The sequence below is a fragment of the Camelus dromedarius genome, chromosome 27 (genome assembly GCF_036321535.1).
Source record: "Camelus dromedarius isolate mCamDro1 chromosome 27, mCamDro1.pat, whole genome shotgun sequence".
In the NCBI taxonomy this organism is placed as follows: domain Eukaryota; kingdom Metazoa; phylum Chordata; class Mammalia; order Artiodactyla; family Camelidae; genus Camelus; species Camelus dromedarius.
This window is the reverse complement of record NC_087462.1, coordinates 25,359,572-25,379,287: the sequence shown is the minus strand read 5'-3', so window position 1 is coordinate 25,379,287 and position 19,716 is coordinate 25,359,572. Positions and strand designations below refer to the sequence as shown.

The 19,716-nt window shown below is 51.0% G+C and overlaps 1 protein-coding gene and 1 long non-coding RNA gene across 3 annotated transcripts in view; one reads left to right on the top strand and one right to left on the bottom strand.

The window, feature by feature from the left end:
* The window catches only part of GFPT2 (glutamine-fructose-6-phosphate transaminase 2), a 39,781-nt gene extending 28,047 nt beyond the window's left edge, over positions 1-11,734 (top strand). For both annotated transcript variants that reach the window (XM_064480183.1, XM_010993646.3), the window contains 9 exons: positions 449-544; positions 633-730; positions 1,018-1,138; positions 3,349-3,506; positions 3,644-3,758; positions 6,184-6,311; positions 8,266-8,433; positions 9,310-9,471; positions 10,848-11,734. In XM_064480183.1, coding sequence (XP_064336253.1) covers positions 449-544; positions 633-730; positions 1,018-1,138; positions 3,349-3,506; positions 3,644-3,758; positions 6,184-6,311; positions 8,266-8,433; positions 9,310-9,471; positions 10,848-10,892 — 1,091 coding nt within the window. In that variant the 3' untranslated portion in view covers positions 10,893-11,734. The remainder of the gene's footprint in view (positions 1-448; positions 545-632; positions 731-1,017; positions 1,139-3,348; positions 3,507-3,643; positions 3,759-6,183; positions 6,312-8,265; positions 8,434-9,309; positions 9,472-10,847) is intronic.
* LOC116148481 (uncharacterized) lies at positions 1,934-19,624 on the bottom strand. Its single transcript, XR_010378137.1, has 2 exons — positions 19,400-19,624; positions 1,934-3,709 (listed from the first exon to the last, which is right to left on the bottom strand). It is a non-coding gene; the product is annotated as an uncharacterized LOC116148481 (long non-coding RNA).
* Between the last annotated feature and the right edge of the window lie 92 nt (positions 19,625-19,716).

Genomic DNA, 19,716 nt, shown 5'->3' with positions numbered 1-19,716 from the left:
TTTGGTTTGTGTGTGTGTGTGTGTGTGTGTGTGTGTGTGTGTGTGTTAAATACAGAAGCTAGGAGGGTATTTTTTTTTATTGCCTGTTTCCCGGGACTTGCTTAATTTTGTGCTTCCCTGAGTAAGTGGGTGTGAGGAAGTAAGGCGTTTTACCTTCTTCTGGACACGCTACACGGAGTACAGCCCAGGCAGGCCAGGCGCGCCTTGGTACTTACCTCCCTCGCTCCCTCAAGCTACAGGTTGTATGTACATTGAAGACAGTGACCACACCTGGTCCGACTTGTCGTCGCGCATATCAGGCGGGACGGTACCTGGGGACACCCTTTGTCATCTGCAGTGGCCTTTACATGTGACTGACTGCATCATGACCTCATCCTGACTGAACGTCAAGCAGTGGAAATGTAACAGAATTAGGTTGGATTCATCTTGTGGATGTTTGTTTGACCAGGTAACTTCAGCGCATTTATGCAGAAGGAGATTTTTGAACAGCCAGAATCGGTTTTCAACACAATGAGAGGTCGGGTGAATTTTGAGACCAACACAGGTAACCCCTCGTCCGTGCCGTGGGCCAGTGTGTAGCCCCTGTGTCGGGCGACTCAGGCCGGCACTGACGCCCTGTGTGTGTCCTCCAGTGCTCCTGGGCGGCTTGAAGGACCACCTGAAGGAGATCAGACGATGCCGCCGGCTCATCGTGATTGGCTGTGGAACCAGCTACCATGCCGCCGTGGCCGTAAGTGCAACCCACCGGGGGCCCTCGACAGAGCCCGGGGGGCAGTGTGGCCTAGGACAAGGTGCGTCCTAAATGCTGCCACGTGTCTGGCCTTCCGAACTCGGTGCCGAGAGCCCGCGTGAGAGCTGGCACTGAGTCCTTCCTGTGCGATTCGGCCTGTGAGTGCCTGAAGCGCTCTCACCACCTGGACACAGAGATGTCATTTCACAGGCTGTCCCAGAAGCCCAGCTGCCCGAGTCCCTGTAGTGTCAGTGACTAACTTTAGTCCCCATTCTCGCTGGCTTCAGACACGGCAAGTTTTGGAAGAACTGACCGAGCTGCCCGTGATGGTCGAGCTTGCTAGCGATTTCCTGGACAGGAACACTCCCGTGTTCAGGGATGACGTCTGCTTTTTCATAAGCCAATCAGGTAAGGGTTACTGGTTTTCATTAGTTCATCTCATTAGTTACCCTCTTGGTAACACGCCATGCACCTCCCTCCCTCCTTTATCCAGTGAAATTCTCTGCACACCAGCCATGTGCCACCCTCCCGTGCCAGGGTCATTTAAGCCTCAGAGCCATCAGTCACTGTCCATTTTATGCGGTGGGGGGCCATGTAGCTCCCTCCTCTTGCTGTCCCAAGTCCAAGACTTAAGGGACCCCTGGCCAAGGTCCTCATAAATGTGTGTGGGGTTTAAATTAGAGGAAAGTTCTTCAAAATTCTGCCGGTTGAGAATCACTTCAAGGACTGTGCTCACACAATCCAGCAGGGGCGGGGCGTGGAGAGACACTGCTCAGGTGTGCAGCCCAGGCCACCCTCAGCTTAGCAAACCTGCCAGGACACCATCCCAACACTAGGCGTGGGCATCTGCCCTGGCCGGGCAGGGCAGAGGGTCAGGAGGTGATCCATGGCTCTACGCTTGGAGCCCCCGTGAGCGCTAGGAGGATTTTTATAATAATTATGGAGAATTCCAAACCTTTATAGAAAAAGAGAGAATCCCATAAGGAATTGCCTAGGCTCGGCAGTTACGTTATGGAATAATTCACCCATTTGTGTCGTCATATCCACTTTAACCCTTCCCCTTCCATGGGTTATTTTGAAGTCAATATCAGACATCACATTTTTTCATCCATAAATACTTGAAAACATATCTCTAAATGATAAAAGAAAAAGTATGACCACAATGCCATTATCACAACTGAAGCATGAATAGCAACGCCCTGGTACCTTTTAATATCGCTTCATTTTTAACTTTTTGTTTTGATTGAAGCGTACTCAGTCACAGTGTGTCAGCTTCCAGTGTAAGCATCATGTTTCAGTCATCCACATACATACATATATTCATTTTCATATTCTTTGTCATTTCGAGCTTTTAATACATTTCCATCTCGGTGACAAGCTGACAGAAACTAATGCAGACACACTCGCCACCTAGCGGATCGCCTCGGACCAGGCACGGCCCGCGGGCTTCAGCTGTCACTGCTGCCTTTGCGTTTACAGTCCCACCAGAGCCTCAGAATGTGTCATGAATTGGTGGAAGCCACTGACCAAACGACAGAGATGGGTTTAATGTGAAGATAATGCAGTGGCAGCTCCTGAGTGACTTCCTAAAAGGGGCTTCAACTTTCATTTTGTTTAGCCCTTTATTTCAAATTTTTAGAAGCTATCAGAAACTGGTGAAGGGGCAGCTGATGAAGGCAGAGCCTCCCTGCTCCCCAGCCTTCGCCCCCAGTGACACTGAGGGAGGGCCATGTGACACCCCAGTGTGCTGGGCACTGGTCTGAGGGGAGCTGGCGGTAGTAGCCGCAGCCTGCCCGCAGAGACGCTGGGACAGCATAGCCAAGAGCGGTGGCTGTGAACGTTTGGTTTTATGGTCTGGATCGCGTTTACTTTAGCTTGAGTTCTTAGGATTTAGAAACATAAGGAGTTTGTGCTGACTTTTGCATGAACGTATTTAGGTAGCTTTATTATGAAAATAATTTGAGTCCACAACTGGGAGGCTCCAAGAAGCTGTTCTCCTTTGAAACAAAATCTGTCTGATGGGGGGGAGGGTATAGCTCAGGGGCAGAGCACATGCATAGCATACACAAAGTCCTACGTTCAGTCCCCAGTCCCTCCTCTAAATATAAATAAATATTAAAACCTAATTACCTCCCCCCCAATTTTTTTTTTAATTTAAAAAACAAAACAAAATCTGCTTGAGAAGCACCATTTAGGGACATTCTTAAAAAACAACGTTAAATCCCAGCCCATCCTGAAAAAGGCAGTTCAGCGTCTGGGAAAGGGCACGGGGGGGCTAGGCCTGCCCTTCAGCCGCAGCTACTTGGCCTTGAGCAAATGAGACATCAATTTTCTCCGCCTCTGAGCACCCCATCCTCAAGGGAAAACAGGGGTGCCAGCCCCCATGGAGTTGTCATGAGAGTTCAGTGAGACAGTGAATGAGAGTGCTTGCCACATAAAAAGAAGCAAAATCTTGAATCTAAGAATCAACCAGAAAAATTGTTGAGCACGCATTTTCCTTTCTGAGCACTGTGTCCGGGCCCCAATTTCTGGCTAAGAAAAGTAAATGAGTTGGGGGTTGGGGGTGCGGGCTGGCCAAGCCAGCGCCTGTGAGCTGAAAAGAAGGACATGTGTGGCAGGCGAGACCGCAGACACCCTCCTGGCGCTGCGTTACTGTAAGGACCGCCGGGCCCTGACCGTGGGCGTCACCAACACCGTGGGCAGCTCCATCTCCCGGGAGACTGACTGCGGCGTCCACATCAACGCGGGACCAGAGATCGGCGTGGCCAGCACCAAGGTAGAAGGAGCCACATGGGCACCCGCGCGGGGGGGTGGCAGGAGGCCGAGAGGGAAGCCCAGCGACCTGTCTCGTCTTGGGTGGTTGCCACGTGCTCGTTCACCCTGGCTCTGCTGACGCCGCCGTGTTGTCCGCAGGCTTACACCAGTCAGTTCATCTCTCTGGTGATGTTTGGTCTGATGATGTCTGAAGACCGTATTTCACTGCAAAACAGAAGGCGAGAGATTATCCATGGCCTGAGATCTCTACCTGGTATGTCCCAGAGCTATGCTTTGCTCATGATCAAATCCTGTGGACTGCTCCTGGCTGGTCTCTCCCTTGACTCTCTCCCATGCTGTTAATCACTCCCTCCTCCTCCCTAGAACTTCCTACTCACCACTGAGTCCCTGCAGCGGGCCCCACTAGGCCGAGAGTAAAGCCCACACTGGTCACCGGGCCCTGGAGTCCTGCACGCTGGGACCCTGCGCCTCTGACCTCATTGACCTCCCTGCCCCTCCCTGAGCTGCCTCACTGACCTTCTGATCCTCAGCAGTGCCAAGCTCTTTCCACCACAGGGCCTTTGCACTGGCTCTACCAAAACCCTCTTCCCCCAGCTCTACCTACGGCTGACAGCTCTCCCCCCTCCCCCCAAGTCTCAGCTCCAATGTCACCTCCTGGGACCCTCCCTGTCCACCCTAACAGAGGCCCTAATCCCCCGCCCAGCTGTCTATGAAATGTTAGTCCATTTCTTTTCTCTATAGCATATGCCATGATTTGAAATGACCTGTTCATCTGTGTGCTGGCTTGTCTCCGCCAGCCGTGTCAGCTCAGTGAGCGCACAGCCCTGTCTGTCAGAGACACTCCCAGATGCCAGTGTCCAGCTAGGGCAGACATTCCGTCGGTGCTCAGGAAATACCCAAGAAGTTGCAGATGGCCCCCAGGCCTCTTCGTGGCCCAGACTGCTCCTTCACAGACTCGTCAGACTCTCCCTTGCTGGGTCCTATCTGTCTCACCCAGTGAGCTTCAATGTCTGTTGCACTAAGTTGCGAGCTCTTTGGGGGGACCATGGTTTCAATTATTCATTCACTCATTCATTCACTCACCAAACATGGATTCAGGACCAGTTGTGTGCCCTGCCCTGTGGCCGTCCTGGGACTGCCAAGATAAGCACCCACTCCTTTCCTTCAGTCACTTGCACCCCAGGGAAGAAGAGCTGGAATTTCTTTGTGCAGTTTAGAGAGTGTGAAATGAAAGGACCTCACCCCGTGGCTGACATGGAGCAAGCCCCGGGAGCAGGGTGTCATGGGGGTGGTCACAGGGCTGTGCGGCGGCCCCTCCCAGAGATGGAGCAGGCACTGGGACCTCCCTGAGAGCCGAGGGCAAACCCCAGAGAAGGCAGAGAAGGAAAGCCACCACCTAACCATACACAAGGTCTGGGGGTCTGAATATGACCAAGACCACATGTTGAAAATGTATTGACAAGACAAGCATTCTTAACTAAGCCAGGTTAATAACCCTGCCAAAACAGGACTCTGTTCTGCTCAGTAGGCAGTTGCCAAGATGTGGTCCGCAGGTCCTGGGGGTCTACAGGACCCTTGCAGTCAAAACTGTCTTCCTAGTCGGGTGTTATTTATCATAAATAAGACGCTTCTACCTTTCTCACTGTGGACACTTGCAAAGGCAGTGGTGGCCGCTTCAAGGCAGAGGCACCACACTGTTCTTGTGACTGAGAGTCTAACAGCTTCACTTAAGAATGCCTTTGATGATGCAGTAAAATGTGCTAGTCTTATTAAACTGCAACGCTTTTTAATATTCTAAGTGGCAAATGGGAAATATTCAGAAAGGGCTCTGCTGCACCTTCCAGCATGATGTTTGTTTCAGAGAAGAGCAGCCTGTGATTGAGTAGCAAGCTGACTGGGGTGCTCGGCAGACATTTTCTCAAAAATGAACCAAGTTAGCCCAGCACTTTAAGGAAAACGACTGATAACAGTATTTGTTGCCAGTGATAAACTTCGAGCTTTCAACTGAAACTTGGGATTTTGGAAAACTCGTGTTGTCAGTATGAATCTGACCACTTCCCGGTACTCAGATATCTCGGATGATTTTAACAGATTGTGGTGATTTTAGCAAAGATGATTTTTTAAAAATATTTTATAGTGAAATGTGTCCGTTTTTAGAAGATTTGCATAACTCAGTGAACCAATATTTTGCAAATGGCCAATGCAATGTTACACAATTATGCACACATAAAACACCCATTTAAGTAAGCGCAGGATAGACTGACGCATTTTAATGTAAAAAGGTAGGAAACATTTGTTGATATGATCTCAGATTCCACATTTGCAACTACCCTTTTAAGAAATTGCACTTCTTGGGTTTGGAGTAGTATCAAAGAACATTCACAGTTATTTGAAAAAGTTATTTAAATACTCCTCCATTCTCCAGCTACAAATCTCTGTGTGGCCAGATTTTCTCTTTTCTTTTTTCTTTTTCTTTGGAAAAGAACTAATTTACTTAATTTTTCATAAAATGACTAGACCAAAGTTACTATTTGGTCTTTGTCTTTTTAAGTTATTTAATTTCTTCTTCTTTTTTTTTGGATTCCAAAACCTTGTCTCACACACCATGACTGTTCTTTGTGAATTTTGTTGTGTAATCCATGTGACTGGCTCTCCCCTCTGCTGTGTGCTTGACTCAGAGCTGATCAAGGAGGTGTTGTCCCTGGACGAGAAGATCCACGACCTGGCCCTGGAGCTCTACACGCAGAGGTCGCTCCTGGTCATGGGGCGGGGCTACAACTACGCCACGTGCCTGGAAGGAGCCCTGGTGAGCCCCCCTGCCCTGCCCAAGCCCCACCTCCGCTGACCCCTGCATGAGAAACCAGCAAGAAGGCGGGGAGGGCTTTGGGCTAGGGGAGGGGAGGGTGCCGCTCACCCACCAGCTGTTCCAGCTGGCGGGACATGGAGATGAGGGCGCCTGATCTCCTGAGGAGAAACGGGCAGGGCACCCTTACAGGGGCCCCTGAGGTGCCCAGCAGCGCCAGGCTCCACCTAGGATAGCTCGTTCACATCTTAGGAGCACCCTCTGAGAAGCTGGCAGTTACTGTCCACGCTTTACGTAGGAGGAAACTGAGCCTCCAAAAAATTCGTCTTGCTCAAGATTACATAATGGAAGTCATCAGCCTCAGATTCAAACTCAGGCGTTCATGTGGACTTAGCTTTTTTCCACTACCATAAGCAGTCTGCGTGGGAGGATTTGCAGACCAGAATAATGGGGTCAGGTCTCTGCAGAGTTTCCCTGTTGTTCTTCAAACTTCCAAGGGAAGCTTGGGATCCTACAGGAATGATCCCCAGAGGCCCCGCATTTTTTATATTGGTGACGGGCTGTTTTGTTTATGGTGGCAGTAGAGCTCCACACCCACTTAAGAGAAAGCTGCTGGGGTCGGGGCACGGTGCCAGAACCGCAGGCCTACTTGAGAGGGCGGGCAGTGCTGTCCAGGGGCCCCAGCCCCTTAAAAACTATCTACTTGCTGTTTATGGATCAGAATGCTCAACCAAGGTACCTGGGAGACAATGTCACAGGTGAGGCAACACTTGGAACCCAGACATGAGCATCATCTGTGACCAAGCTTGGCTCCCCACCTCTCCCTGTGGGAGCAAGTGGCCACTGCCGCCCCACCGTCCCCATTTGGAAGACAGTGCTGGTTGCAGCGGGAGACACAAGTCAGAGAGTATTACGGGAGGTGAGGGTTGGGAGAGGGCGGAAGGTAAGGGTCGGGAGGGGCGTGCAAGCCGTGATGACTGCAGTGAGCTCCAACTTCCACACCCTTCCAGTGGAGACTCTGGCCCCTGTCAGAGGCAGCGAGGGGCCAGCCACGCTGCTTCTCAGGGGCAGGGGAGCAATGCCTGGGCGGGGTGCACTTTCAGTGCCCCACCCCCTTGCCTCTGCTCTCTGGTGGGGGATGTTCAGCTGCAGGCCCTGAGAATAGTGCTGAAAGATGTGTATTCAATGTGTCTCCAAGTTCGTCTTTGGGGAAAGAAAGAAGCTTTTACGCTACTGCTGGCACAAGTCACTGGCGTCTCTGCGGTCACTTGGGTGCCAGCACTCTGGCTGGCTGCGGCATCCAGGGTGGAGCCGCACTCCTGACAATGTGTCCCTGACCCAAATAAATAGTTCTAGGCGGCCTGAGAAATGTTTTTTTCAACACTGTCACCAGCTCAATGTCATGGGTTTAATGGTAACCAGAAAAAAAAAGGATTTCCCTAAATGTAGGGGAAAACTCCATTAACAGCCCAGTGTGTGTGTGATTTTGCCTGATAGGTAAGTTGGAGTAACCTTTTGGAAGCTATTCATGGTCTAGAACTGGGGAAATGATTAATCAAATAATTGAACGAAGGCATAGAATACAAGACCATCATTACAAATTGTGACTGCAGAGAAGCCATAGGGCTGACTACATAGAGGGAAGAGGGAAGCTAGATTGACACTGACTTGTCCGTTCAAGGCAGGGCTGGCTGTGCCTCGGGGCTGGTCTGGGGACACAGGCTGTGTGCTGGGCTTTGTGCATGCTCTGGACAGCAGCCAGCCCTCTCCCCTGGCCCTGGCCTTGCCAGCCACCCTCAGTGCTGTTGACCGCTCCATGCGTCCAACTGCCTTGTAACCCTCAGCTCCCTGCTTCCTAGAATCACCCCTCCTGGGCTCCCCTTCCTGCCCTCTGGCTGATACGCTCCAGCGCCTTGTCTGCCCAGTGTAACACTGACCCCATCTCCTGTTTCCCCAGAAAATTAAAGAGATAACCTACATGCACTCAGAAGGCATCCTGGCTGGGGAGCTGAAGCACGGGCCCCTGGCCCTGATTGATAAGCAGATGCCCGTCATCATGGTCATCATGAAGGATCCTTGCTTTGCCAAATGCCAGAACGCCCTGCAGCAGGTCACGGCCCGCCAGGTGAGGGCCCTCAGCGGTGCTGGGCCACTGCTCTCCTGTTCTCTTCCACACATGCCCTACCCACCATCTACCAGCACCAGCGATAGGTATTCCTGCCAGAGAGCAGGTGTGAGCACACACTCTCTCCTGGGCCCCCTCACGCAAGGTGCACATTCAGAAAGGGGCTGGCCAGCCTGCGGCCGTGCCCACAGAAGTTCCTCGGTGAGGCCCAGTGATCCAGGTTGCCCACAGGTGTCCTGAATCCCAGGCTTGGAGGCCAGAAGGGGCCTCCCGCTGGAGGGCCCAGGGGCAGTTCTGATGCTGGCTTCCCAGAGTTAGATTTCACAGCAGAAGGGCACCATTGGCCACAAGACTGCCTCAGGTTTAATAATTCGCTAGAACAACTCGTAAAACACAGGCTGTTCCCTCTGCCTCGAACATTCTTCCCACATATCTTTGGGGAGTTGGCCTCTCATCATTCAGGTCTGATACAAATGTCTTCTTTTTAGCGAGTGTTTCCCAGGCCTCACCACTGTCTCCCAATCGTGTTATTTATTGTGTTTTACTGGCTTATTTATGTTTTTGTTTTCCTGCCACTTGACTGTGAGCCCCCAGAGCAAGGAGTGGGCGTGACCTGCTCTTTGCAGGGCGCACCGGAGCCACTCAGCTAACGGGCGCTGAGCAACACAGCAGGAGAGGGGCCACCCTCCCAGGGCAGCACGGGAGCCTCCCCCCAAAGCACCAGCTTTGTCCTTTACACCGACCGAACACATCCCCTCACCTGTAACTCCAGCAAAAATGAAAGGTCACTGCTGTCATTGCAGACTGTTGACCTCGGGAACTCTGCTGAGTGTGAGGGATCTGCGTCTTGTGATGGACCACGCTTCTCTGTTTCAGGGTCGCCCGATTATACTGTGCTCCAAGGACGACACCGAAAGCTCCAAGTTTGCGTACAAAACCATCGAGCTGCCCCACACCGTGGACTGCCTGCAGGGCATCCTGAGTGTGATTCCACTGCAGCTCCTTTCCTTCCACTTGGCTGTTCTCCGAGGATACGACGTACGTCTGCGAACCGTCCCCACCAGCAAAGGGGAAAGACGTAACCCTGAGTTCCGCTTTGTTCTGAAACACTTACTCGGCATAAATAGTCATTGGAGAAATGTTTTTATTTTAAATAACTCTTCTTAAAGTAACTTAGACCCCCTGAAAACCAGATGGGTGCTGAGAGATGTGTGAAGACCATTTTAAACCATAAGCTTCTCATCCAGAGACAGGGTTACCTGGCAAATGTAGTACTTTACCCCAGTCTTCCTTGTGCCTGAGAATTTTTAAAGATTTTGTGAGATAATATCAAGGGTGAGGTTTTACATCTTCCTTTTTAATATATCACAATGTTTTCTCACCTCTTGCACTTGTAAGCCACATTGGATCACTGCGCAATATTCCACCACCACGTTATAACGTAGATTTTAACAATTACTTCATCAGTAAATCAGTATTATCAGTAAATAATTCTACTATTTAAACTGTTTCTAAGTTTTTAGAATATCTGCATAAATAAAAACTGCAGTGAACATATCTGTACACACATCTTCCTCCCACATTTAAGATTTGTCCTCAGGCTAGCAAATCATTCAACATTTTGAGACCCCTAACATATGTTGTCAACTTCTGTTCCAGAGACGAACTAATTTATGATCTCACCAGAAAGTGTGTGAGAACACACAATTCACTGGGCAAAGAAACAGAAGTTTTATTGCAATGTTATTTTGAGGAGCTTTAAGAAATACGAAACAGTACCAGGAACGATGGAGCTGATGCCCGTTGCTGGGTGTACCACCCAGCACTGACATTTGCTAACATTTTGTCTTCAGCGCAGGAACATCGTCTGACCACTGTATCCTCACTTCCCAGAAGAGCATCTAGCGTATTAAGAGCATAATAAATACAGTTAGAATGAATATATATACATATTTTTCTTCTTTTTTTTTTAACATTGTTGTAAAAGAAATACGACCCTGCAGATAAAGTTGAAGCCCACTTTATTATCCACCCCCAGACATATTTCCTTCCTGGCCCCTACCCTTAACCAGTAAGTCTCATGGATTTAGTGTGGATCCTTCCAAGGAAAGTGAATCTTTCAAAGTACAATTGAGCTAGCTGTTTTTAATAGCAGGAATCATATCCTTTTAATAGTGTTAACACTGCACAATGACGCATACCGGGTGCCCCATAAATGTTTACTGTGTGAACTAAACTCTGTATAGTTTCTGGAGTAAAGAACCACTTTCAAGACTCAGGTCTCAAGGAGTCTGTGGTTGGAGGTGACCCAGAACACCCGTCTTCGTGTCGTCAAGTGTTCTGATGGGCAGCTTTGCCAGGCAGCATGTTGCTGAGAGCTACGTGGTCCTGAGCAGCTCTTTCTGTCGTTTCAGGTTGACTTCCCCAGAAATCTGGCCAAGTCTGTAACCGTGGAATAAGAACATGAGTGCGAGGAGACCATTGCCACCTTCAATCTGTTTCAAGACCTGTCCCAAGTGACACAAAGTGGGAAGAAAAGCTGGCATTCTGCGTGTTCTGAGTAGATCCCAGTAGAGCTTGACAGCTTTGACGTGCCTTGTGCCCAAGTGCTTTGCTTACAGCAGATCGTCTTTCTCTGTGTCCTGAAGTCGCCAGAGGAGAAGGGAATCTTTGTTTACACACGGGGACCAGAGCGAACTTTTCCACTCCCGTGCAATAGAGGTACAGCTCTCTTCAGAATAACTGTGAACCTTTTTTAACCAACACTAGTTAGTTTTAAAAGACAAAATATTTATAATGACAATTGTATAGCTTTTAAGTTATTTTTCTAGTATGTGGCTTTTCTGTAGCCAAGGTAACTCCCAGACCGTGCCCCCGGCTACCCAGTGTGCCCTGTCTCCAGGCACAGGGCATTCATCTCAGATTTGAGCACCAGGCATTGCCTCCCTGGACTCCTTTCTCCTTTCCCATCCTCTCTTGACTGCTCCCGAGTCCCATACCCTGACTTCGGGGAAGCCCTTCCCGCTATCTTCCTATGCCTCCTGTAAGTCCCGTCAGAACCTCAGCCTCCTTCAGCGGTGTCCTCTCGTCTACAGTCTCCGACTCTCCACCTGCTCTTTCGTCTGATCGTGGTTTTTATTACAGCCCAGGCAGCATTTCAGTCCCTGCTCCTGCCCACAGTAAAACGGCTTGGAAGAACCCATGCAAGAGGGCAGTTTCGAGTGAGCTCCCTTGCCCTCTAGTTACAGGCGTGCACAATCAAAGTACTATGCAATTTTAAGACAATAAAGACAGTACAATTTTGGGGGGTGTTGTTTGTGTGGATTTTTGTTAATCTCATCCTTTTTGCCTTCGTGGCTTTTGAGGGCTCCTCAGAATAAGAACTCAATAGATCTGGTGGAAGCGGCCCCCTTTGTTGATAGCCACTGGCGTTGCCCCCACACCTGGGATCTCTGTGGTTCTAGGATGAGCACGAGGGCTGTTTTAACAGAATGGAACAAAATGCAGGAGGTCTGGGCCTCTGGGCTGAGAAGCCACCGAACAGCCTGTTGGAGAGGCTGGGTCGCGTGACGGTGCTTGAGACGGCTACCCAGAGCCCAACAGCAACGTACAGGGACGACAGTCAAATTGCACTTTTTTTCCCCCCAATGAGCAATGAGTGTTCTATCTTCCTGCCTGACTGTATTAATCAAATCAACAACTATTAGTATTTTATTAATACAATCAGGCAGAGAGATAGAAAGCCAGAGACAAAGTTCTTACGGGGTTAGAATTTGGCTCCCTACGAAGGTGTTATCCCAGACAGCTCGCATGGTGTCTTCATGACAACTAATTCGTGTGTGTGGCTCTGGAATCCCATCAGATGTTTGTTCTGGGTGACCTGTAGGCTTTTCAGCAATTTCCCATCTTCTCCTGTGCTCGTTCCTGTATCACAGGCGTTGGAAACCTGGGAACTATATTTCCAGGTTAAATTCAGCCAGTGAGAGGCTCTCCTGGGAGATAGGGAAGACAGTGCAGAAATCGTACTATTCACTGAGAAGTCGTTATGTATTTCTGCCCTGGCAGAGACAGGCAAGAGGTCCTGCTGTGGCGCTTAGCGCCACGGTGCCTGCTCAGGCGCTCCCTGAAACTCACCCATCACTCAGGGCTCCAGCCCGCGGCGGCCACCGGCAGAGGTTTCCTGCAGCTCCTCCAAAACCCCAATTCTGGAGAACTGGCAGGAACCCAGGCGCGGTGGGGGCATTCCCTGACCTCCTCCCTCCTACCCTTCTCACAAATTAATGAGGGTTATCACTCCTGCTGGAGATGCCTGCCCTGGTTTCCACCTTCCTGGCCAAACAATGGCCAATACAGCTTCTGAGGTTAGGAGACTACAAACTAGCTAGGACGTTTGTATCTGAACAAAATCCAGGAAAACCCATTTCATCCTTAACCCCTGAGAGACCACCCTGATTTGTGCTAATTGTTCCCTTGCTTTTCTTTATTGCTCTACCTGTGCATCTGCCCCAAACTGCACACCGCTTAGTCTTGACAACAGAGGGCAAGCACACTGTCCAAGGAGACACAGCCCCACAGGGCAGAGGCTCCAGGAGAGGGTGGGCGGAGTCTTGGCTCATAGTCTGACTCCTGCTTCTCCGGGGCTTGACAAGGCTCTTTCTGGGGAACTCATCAGCAAGGTCACAGCGAGTCTTGGGAAACAGGGTCCAGTCGGGCACTTGGTAAGACTGAAGTGCAGACCAGGTGCTGGACAAGTGGCAGAAGTCCGGTCAGTGACAGTGGGCTGCTCTGGACTTTCAGAGCCCACCGGGGCCTACCTCCCACTCTCAGGGAAAAGCTAAAAACTTCTGTGAGTGACATGTGTGTCCTCAGCAGAGCCTGAGGAGAGGGACCCTCATTAGCACGTGGTCAAGACAAGCCAAGTACTGATGAGAATGTGGGCCAAGTTCTCCTGGGCGTTCTGTCCTGGGGTTAAGAAGATGGCTGGTTGGAAGCGGAGGTCTCGGTGATGACAGTCTGGGTGCTGGGCCACACAGCTGCAGTGTGGCTCAGGTGCCCTTCACATCTGCCACGGAGCTGTCACCCCGGGGTCACCCTTCACCCTCCTCCAGTGGACTCCTTCCTCCTTCCTCGTGCTGGGTCTCCTGCCTCCTGTCTCTTGTGTCTTCCTTCCTCTGAGTTTCCTTTTCTGTTTTGGTGGAGCACATCCTTCTTGAGTAAAGGTGCCGGGAGGCAAATGTTTTGAGAACCTGCATGTCTAGAAATGACTTTATTATTCACACTCGGTTGAGGGTTTGGTTAATTATAGAATTCTAGGTCAGATACAAACATTTCTTTCAGAACTGTAAAGACACTGCTCCCTTGTCTTGTTCCCAGCACTGCAGCTGAGGGGTCCAAAGTCACTCTGGGTGCCTTTGTCGGGGACCTCTTCATTTTCTTCTTCCTGTTCCCTGTGTTGTGAAACATCGCAATGAGGTCCCTTGGATCGCTTTTCATCTAGTGTTGATTTTGGTCTGGTGACCCATGCCCTTCAGGTCTGGAAAATTTTCTTGAATGACTTTTATGTGGATTTCTTTTTTCATTTCTCTAGTCTCTCTATTATTCAGAGGTGAAGCTGCTAGAATGGCCTTGAGTTTCTTGTCTTTTCTATTGTTCATCTTGTCTTTTTGCTCTACCGATTGGGAGATTTCTTCAGTTTTCTCTCCCAAACTGTTTACTCCCAAGATTTTTCATTTCTGCCAACATTTCATTTCCAAGAGCTCTTTTTTTCTCTATAAACAAATAAATGTATGTATATACACTTTAAAATACATATAATATTTTAATTAACTAAAGTCTACAATTTATTCATATTTCCTTAGTTTGTATCTAATGCCCTTTTCCTACTCAAGGTCATCACATCACATATCTTCTTGGGCTCCATGTGGCTGTGACAGTTTCTCAGACTTTGTCTGATCACCTTGACAGTTGTGAGGACTGTGAGTGGGTATTTTGTAGAACATCCCACATTTGTGTTTGTCTGATGCTTTCCTTGTTGTTAGACTGGTACTCTGTGTTTTCAGAAGGAAGATGCCAGAAGTAAAGTGCTAGTCTCATCACTTCGTATCAAGCGTACATACTATCATCCTGTCTCACTTTATCACTGTCATGTCACCCGTGATCACCTGACTTAGGCAGTGTTTGACAGGGACTCTGTTTCTTACCCCTCTCCATACTGATTTCTCTGGAAGGAAGCCACTATGCCCATCCCACACTTAAAAGAGCAGGGAGCTATGCTTCACCTCCTAGAGAGGGGAGCATCACATAAACTGGAATTCAGTACAGATGTCCGTTCTTACCTATTTATTTTTTCATTTGTTAAATTATTTATTTCTATTACTGTTGAACTCATGGATATTTATTTTATACTTTGAGTCATAGCCCAGTACTATGTTATTTATTTTGTTGTTCAAACTGTTCCAACTACGGGCCCTGGGAGCTCCTTCCATTGGCTCTTGTGACTCGCGTGTGTGTGTGTTGGGCTGGGGAGTGTACTTTGTAAGCACTCCCTTTCTTGCACTACGATTTGCTCTGGGCTCATCTTGTGCATTCCCCGCCCCTGCCCTAGAATCAGCCATTGCGCCAAGAAGCCCTAGGCTTACTGATGCCGAGATTTACTGCCCGGCAATCTGGAAGGGGCCTTGTTGGGGGCTGGAGGTTAGGCCTTTCCTTTAGGCTTCAGGGCCGGTCAGACTTCCACAGAAGAGCTTTCCAGTCTCTTGCCTTTGAGCAAGGTGGAGATGCCTGGAGGAGGAGGGCTGAGGGCCCCTGTATTCAGCAATCAGTTATACAGCCAGGGGTCAACCCCATTTTCAGACAGCTCTCATGCCCTCAGCTGGGTCCCCAGCTCAGATGCCCTCCTTCTTATCACAAGAGAATAAAATCTAGACTTCTGTCTTTCCCAGTGGTTTCTGCCCTTCCTCCTGCCATGTCCTCACATGTGCCTGACTGCCCAGCCAGCGGTGGGAGCCTGCAGGGGGAGCCATCAGAGTCCTCCTCTGAGGGTTTTCAAGCTTAATTTGGGACAGAGGGCCACCTTCCTTGGGTGGTAGAAGAGCAGGTGACATGGGGAGAAGGAAGCTGGCACAGAAGAGTGGGAGGGGATGGGGGGCTTACCTCTGTCTTCCAAGGCCTCAGCCAGGCTCTCAAGCCAGCCCCACCCCTGCCCTCCCCCAGGAGGAAGTGCCCCCAAATTGTCCCCACTGGCTTAGGTGCAGTGTGGCTTTCTATAACACACAACTGGAACAGTTTTGACTGGGACCCTCCTCCCCCCGGCACATCTCTGGTCCTGGGGAGGGTTGGAGAGAAGACAGAGGAGGGGTTAAGGCAGTGGGACCGGGAGGAAAGGAAAAGCGGGGAGGGGTGAAGGAGGCCAGCACGCCAACAGTCACACACTTCTTGCCTGTAAGGCCTGCACCCTAAGTTTGGTACTTCTCTCCTTGAGTCCTCGCAGCATCCCCATCAGGATGGGGTCCCCACCAATGCCCACTCCCCATGGAACTGAGGCTCGGAGAAGCTAACCCCCTGCCCGGAGGAGCACAGCCAAGTGCAGAGCCTGACTGGAAGCCGGGTGAAGAGGCCCACATGGGCTGGGAGGCTGGGCGGCTCGGCGGCTGTCCACTGGCTGCAGCATCAAGCAGCCGAGTCTAGGGCAGGGCAGGGCAGCCAGACACAGGCCCCAGAGGGCCTCGCTAGAAGGCTGAGCCCCAGGGCACAAGTCCCCACTCTGAAAACAAAGCCGTGCTTTCCTCTCTGACTTCTCTTCCTTCACCCCCACATCCCACCTCTAAGGCCTGACAATTCCACCTCGCAAACAGTTTTCCTTCACATCAAGTTTATTTTAGTATAATTTACATACACAAAAAGTGACCCTTTCTTAGATGCACAGTTCTGAGTTTTGACATATGACGACGACTCTAATTAAAATACATACAGAGTATACCCATCACCCCTCAAAATTCACTAGTGGCCTCTCATAGGCATTCCCCTCACCCCCACCTGACCTTTGGCAACCACTGATCTGACTTTGCTTTCCCCAGGTTGTCGTGTAAACGGAGTCACAGCAGGTGTAGTCTTGCGTTTGGCTGTTTTCACTCACCATGTTTTCAAGTTTTTTGGGGGGTGGGAGGGAGAGTAATTCAGTTTATTTATACAATGGAATACTACTCAGCCATAAAAACCGACAACATAATGCCATTTGCTGCAACATAGATGTTCCTGGAGAATGTCATTCTATTTATCTATTTATTTTTAATGGAGGTACTGGGGATTGAACCCAGGGCCTCACGCGTGCTAAAGCACACCCTCTACCACTGAGCCTACACAGCCGCCCCGCCTCACTGACGATGTTTTTAGCTCTCACCCGTGTTGCACACTCGTCAGCAGCCCAGCCCTCTCTGCCGTCAGGTAACATCCCGCGGCAGATGCACCACAGTTTGTCTTTCCATTCACAGAATTATGGACATACAGGTTGTTTCTACTTTTTAACTATTTCAAATAAAGCTGCTATGCATATTCACGTTCTCTTTGTGTGAACATGCTTTCACTTCTCTTGGGTACATATCCAGGAAGGGGATTTCTGGGTGGCACAATGTTATCAGAAACTACCAAACTGTTTTCCAAAGCGGATGTCCCGTTTTGCCTTCCCACCGGCAGTGTCTGGGAGTCCCAATAGCTCCACATCACCACCACCACTTGTTACTGTCTTTTTTTAACAAAGCCATCCTAATGGGATGTGTAGTAATAATGGGTTGTAATTTCATTTGCATTTCCAATAAGTCTTGAAATAGTTTTAAAATCCATGCTTTTCTCTTGACATCTGTTGCTTGGCCCCAGGCCAGACCTCATCTTCCCTCACAAAGGCCTTTGCAATAGCTCCCTAATTCGTCTTGTGGACTTAACCCCCTCATCCCTGAAACTTCACGTGCCCTAATGATCTTTCCAAAATAAACATCTAATCACATTGCTCATGTCCTGTCTTAATGCCCCATGAGAGCTGCCTTTTACCCGCAAAGGCCAGCAGGTAAGGGATGAGTGAATTTGCAGGGTCTCACCTAAAGGGGCAGCTGCCACTCAGTTCCAGCTTCAACTGGAACTGCTGCCAGAGCTTCAACTATTCAAGAGAAACCAACAATTGAGATTTTTCAAGGTGAAGCTCCCAAGTTTTAAATGTTGACAACTAAAAAAACTTAAAAAACCCCCACAACTCTCTGGGTTAAACAGGCTTATCAGTGAGCTGAAGCCAGCCTATGGGCCTCTACCCAGCCGTGCCAGTCCACGCACCTCAAAGCCCTCCTAACTCTCCAGTCCGCCTTCTCCATCTCCCGTAGGACCAGGTGATGTGTGGGTCTCTGAACATACATGCTGGTCCTCACTTCTGAACCTTTGGGTCCGAGTGTCCCTTCAGCCTGAAGCACTGGCCCCCAGCCCATTCCTGCTGGCTTTCCAGCCTCAGCTGGGGCTTCCTCCAGTCCAAGAGGCCTTTCTCAACTGCTTCCCCCACCTGGCAGACAAGACCAGCTGTCAGCCGTGCTCGTGTGTTCCCTGCGCGCCCTGCCCCATGACACAGCCATCAGACGTGTGGCAGGATCTTCTCCCTCGTTGGCCTCAACCAGAATTCTGTGCGCATGCCAGCCCCTCACCTGACACATGCTCACTGTATTTCATAAGCCAGAAAAAAGCAGAATCCTTTCAGAAAACTCAGCGTGGAATATGCATAGGGGTATGTATGTGTACAATGAATTTCGGTCCTCACTTGGCATGGGATGAGTGCTGCACAGTCAGGGCCGGCGTGTGTCTGAGAATAGGTGCCCCTACCTAATCTGAGAAGCACCCATGAGGGCTCCTTTGTAAAACCACAGCTTTGTAAAAGACAGTCAGATTTCACTAGTTTCCCATAATCCTTGATGGCGGCAACTTTTGCTTCCCTGTTTTCTGCCGCGAACCTGGGGCAGGTGGCAGATGAGGCTGAGGTAGGGCTGGTGTGGGCAGGGGCCCGTCAGGTGGGCTCTCCTTAATACAGGCCACACTCAGGAGCTACCATTTCATGCAGGGACGGGCCATGCTCAGTTTTAGAAAACTCATTCTGGTGGCCACGGTAAGCACGGCCTAAGGGGGACACCATAGCTGGATGCCTTCCCTTACCCTACTCCTCTTCTGAGGCCCTGGTGTCCCCAGCCTGGCCCTGGGTCACAGGGCCCTGGGCCCTGCCACCCTCCTCAAATTCTGCCATCCCCTCTAAGCCCCCCATCCCCTCAACTCCCACCAGCCCCGAACACACACCCAGGGTCCTGTCCCTTCCGCTCAGTTTGGCCCCTGCCCTGGTTACCCTACGGTCCTGGCCACCCTCTGAGGGCTGCCCCTCCTCCACAGTCTCCCACTCTCCCCATACACGAAGTCCAGTTTCCCTCACCTCCTCCTCGGACCTCTGAGCTTTTCCCCAGTGCATCCAGCCTCCGTGCCTCACTTCCAGTTTTGCTTATCCAAACACGGATCCAGCAACAACCACTACTCTGGCCTCTCCCTTCATCTCACACGACTCGAGACCTGCAGAAGCCCAACCCAGATGACAGAGAACTGCAGGAGACGCCCCAAAAGGTGGTCAGTGTGAACAAACCCCATGCCTCAGGGCGCCCTCAGCACTGCGTTCCCACTTACAACCCTGCCATTCTCCTCTGAAGCAGACGCTTGACCTCTGTCCCAGACGCACCAGCCTGTCCTTCCCTCCCCTCTGTCACTGACCTGCCAGGGACACTAGTCTGCACACGGCCATCTCCTCCCCAACTTCTGGCCGCACCCCTACAAACCCGTTCACAGCGAGCCGCAGAATCCAAGCCCCCGTCTCCCCGCTCCCTCGCCGCCCCCGCCTCCCGGAGCCATCGCACGCGGGGTCCCCAGCTTCCCCTCGCCCCGGGCTCTCCCCATCACGTGCCAGCTCTGTCCTCCTCCTGGCTGCCTCGCCGCCGCCAGTCTGCACAGCGGCCCGGCTCTCGGTCCCGCCGGCCTGCCCTCTGCATCGCCTCCCGGCTCGCTGTTCGGCCGCCGCGCCGCGGGCCCCTAAGGGCAGCAGCGAACTCAGCCGGCGCGCCCAGCCGCGCCCGCGTCCACATGGCGCAGCCCCGGACGACTGCGCGGCCGCGGAGCGCGGATCCCCGCGGAACCCGGCACCGAGCGCCCTGGCTCCGCCCGCAGCCCCGGCCGCGCCGCCCGCCCCCGGGCGCGATTGGCCGCTCCCGCCCGGCTTGTCGC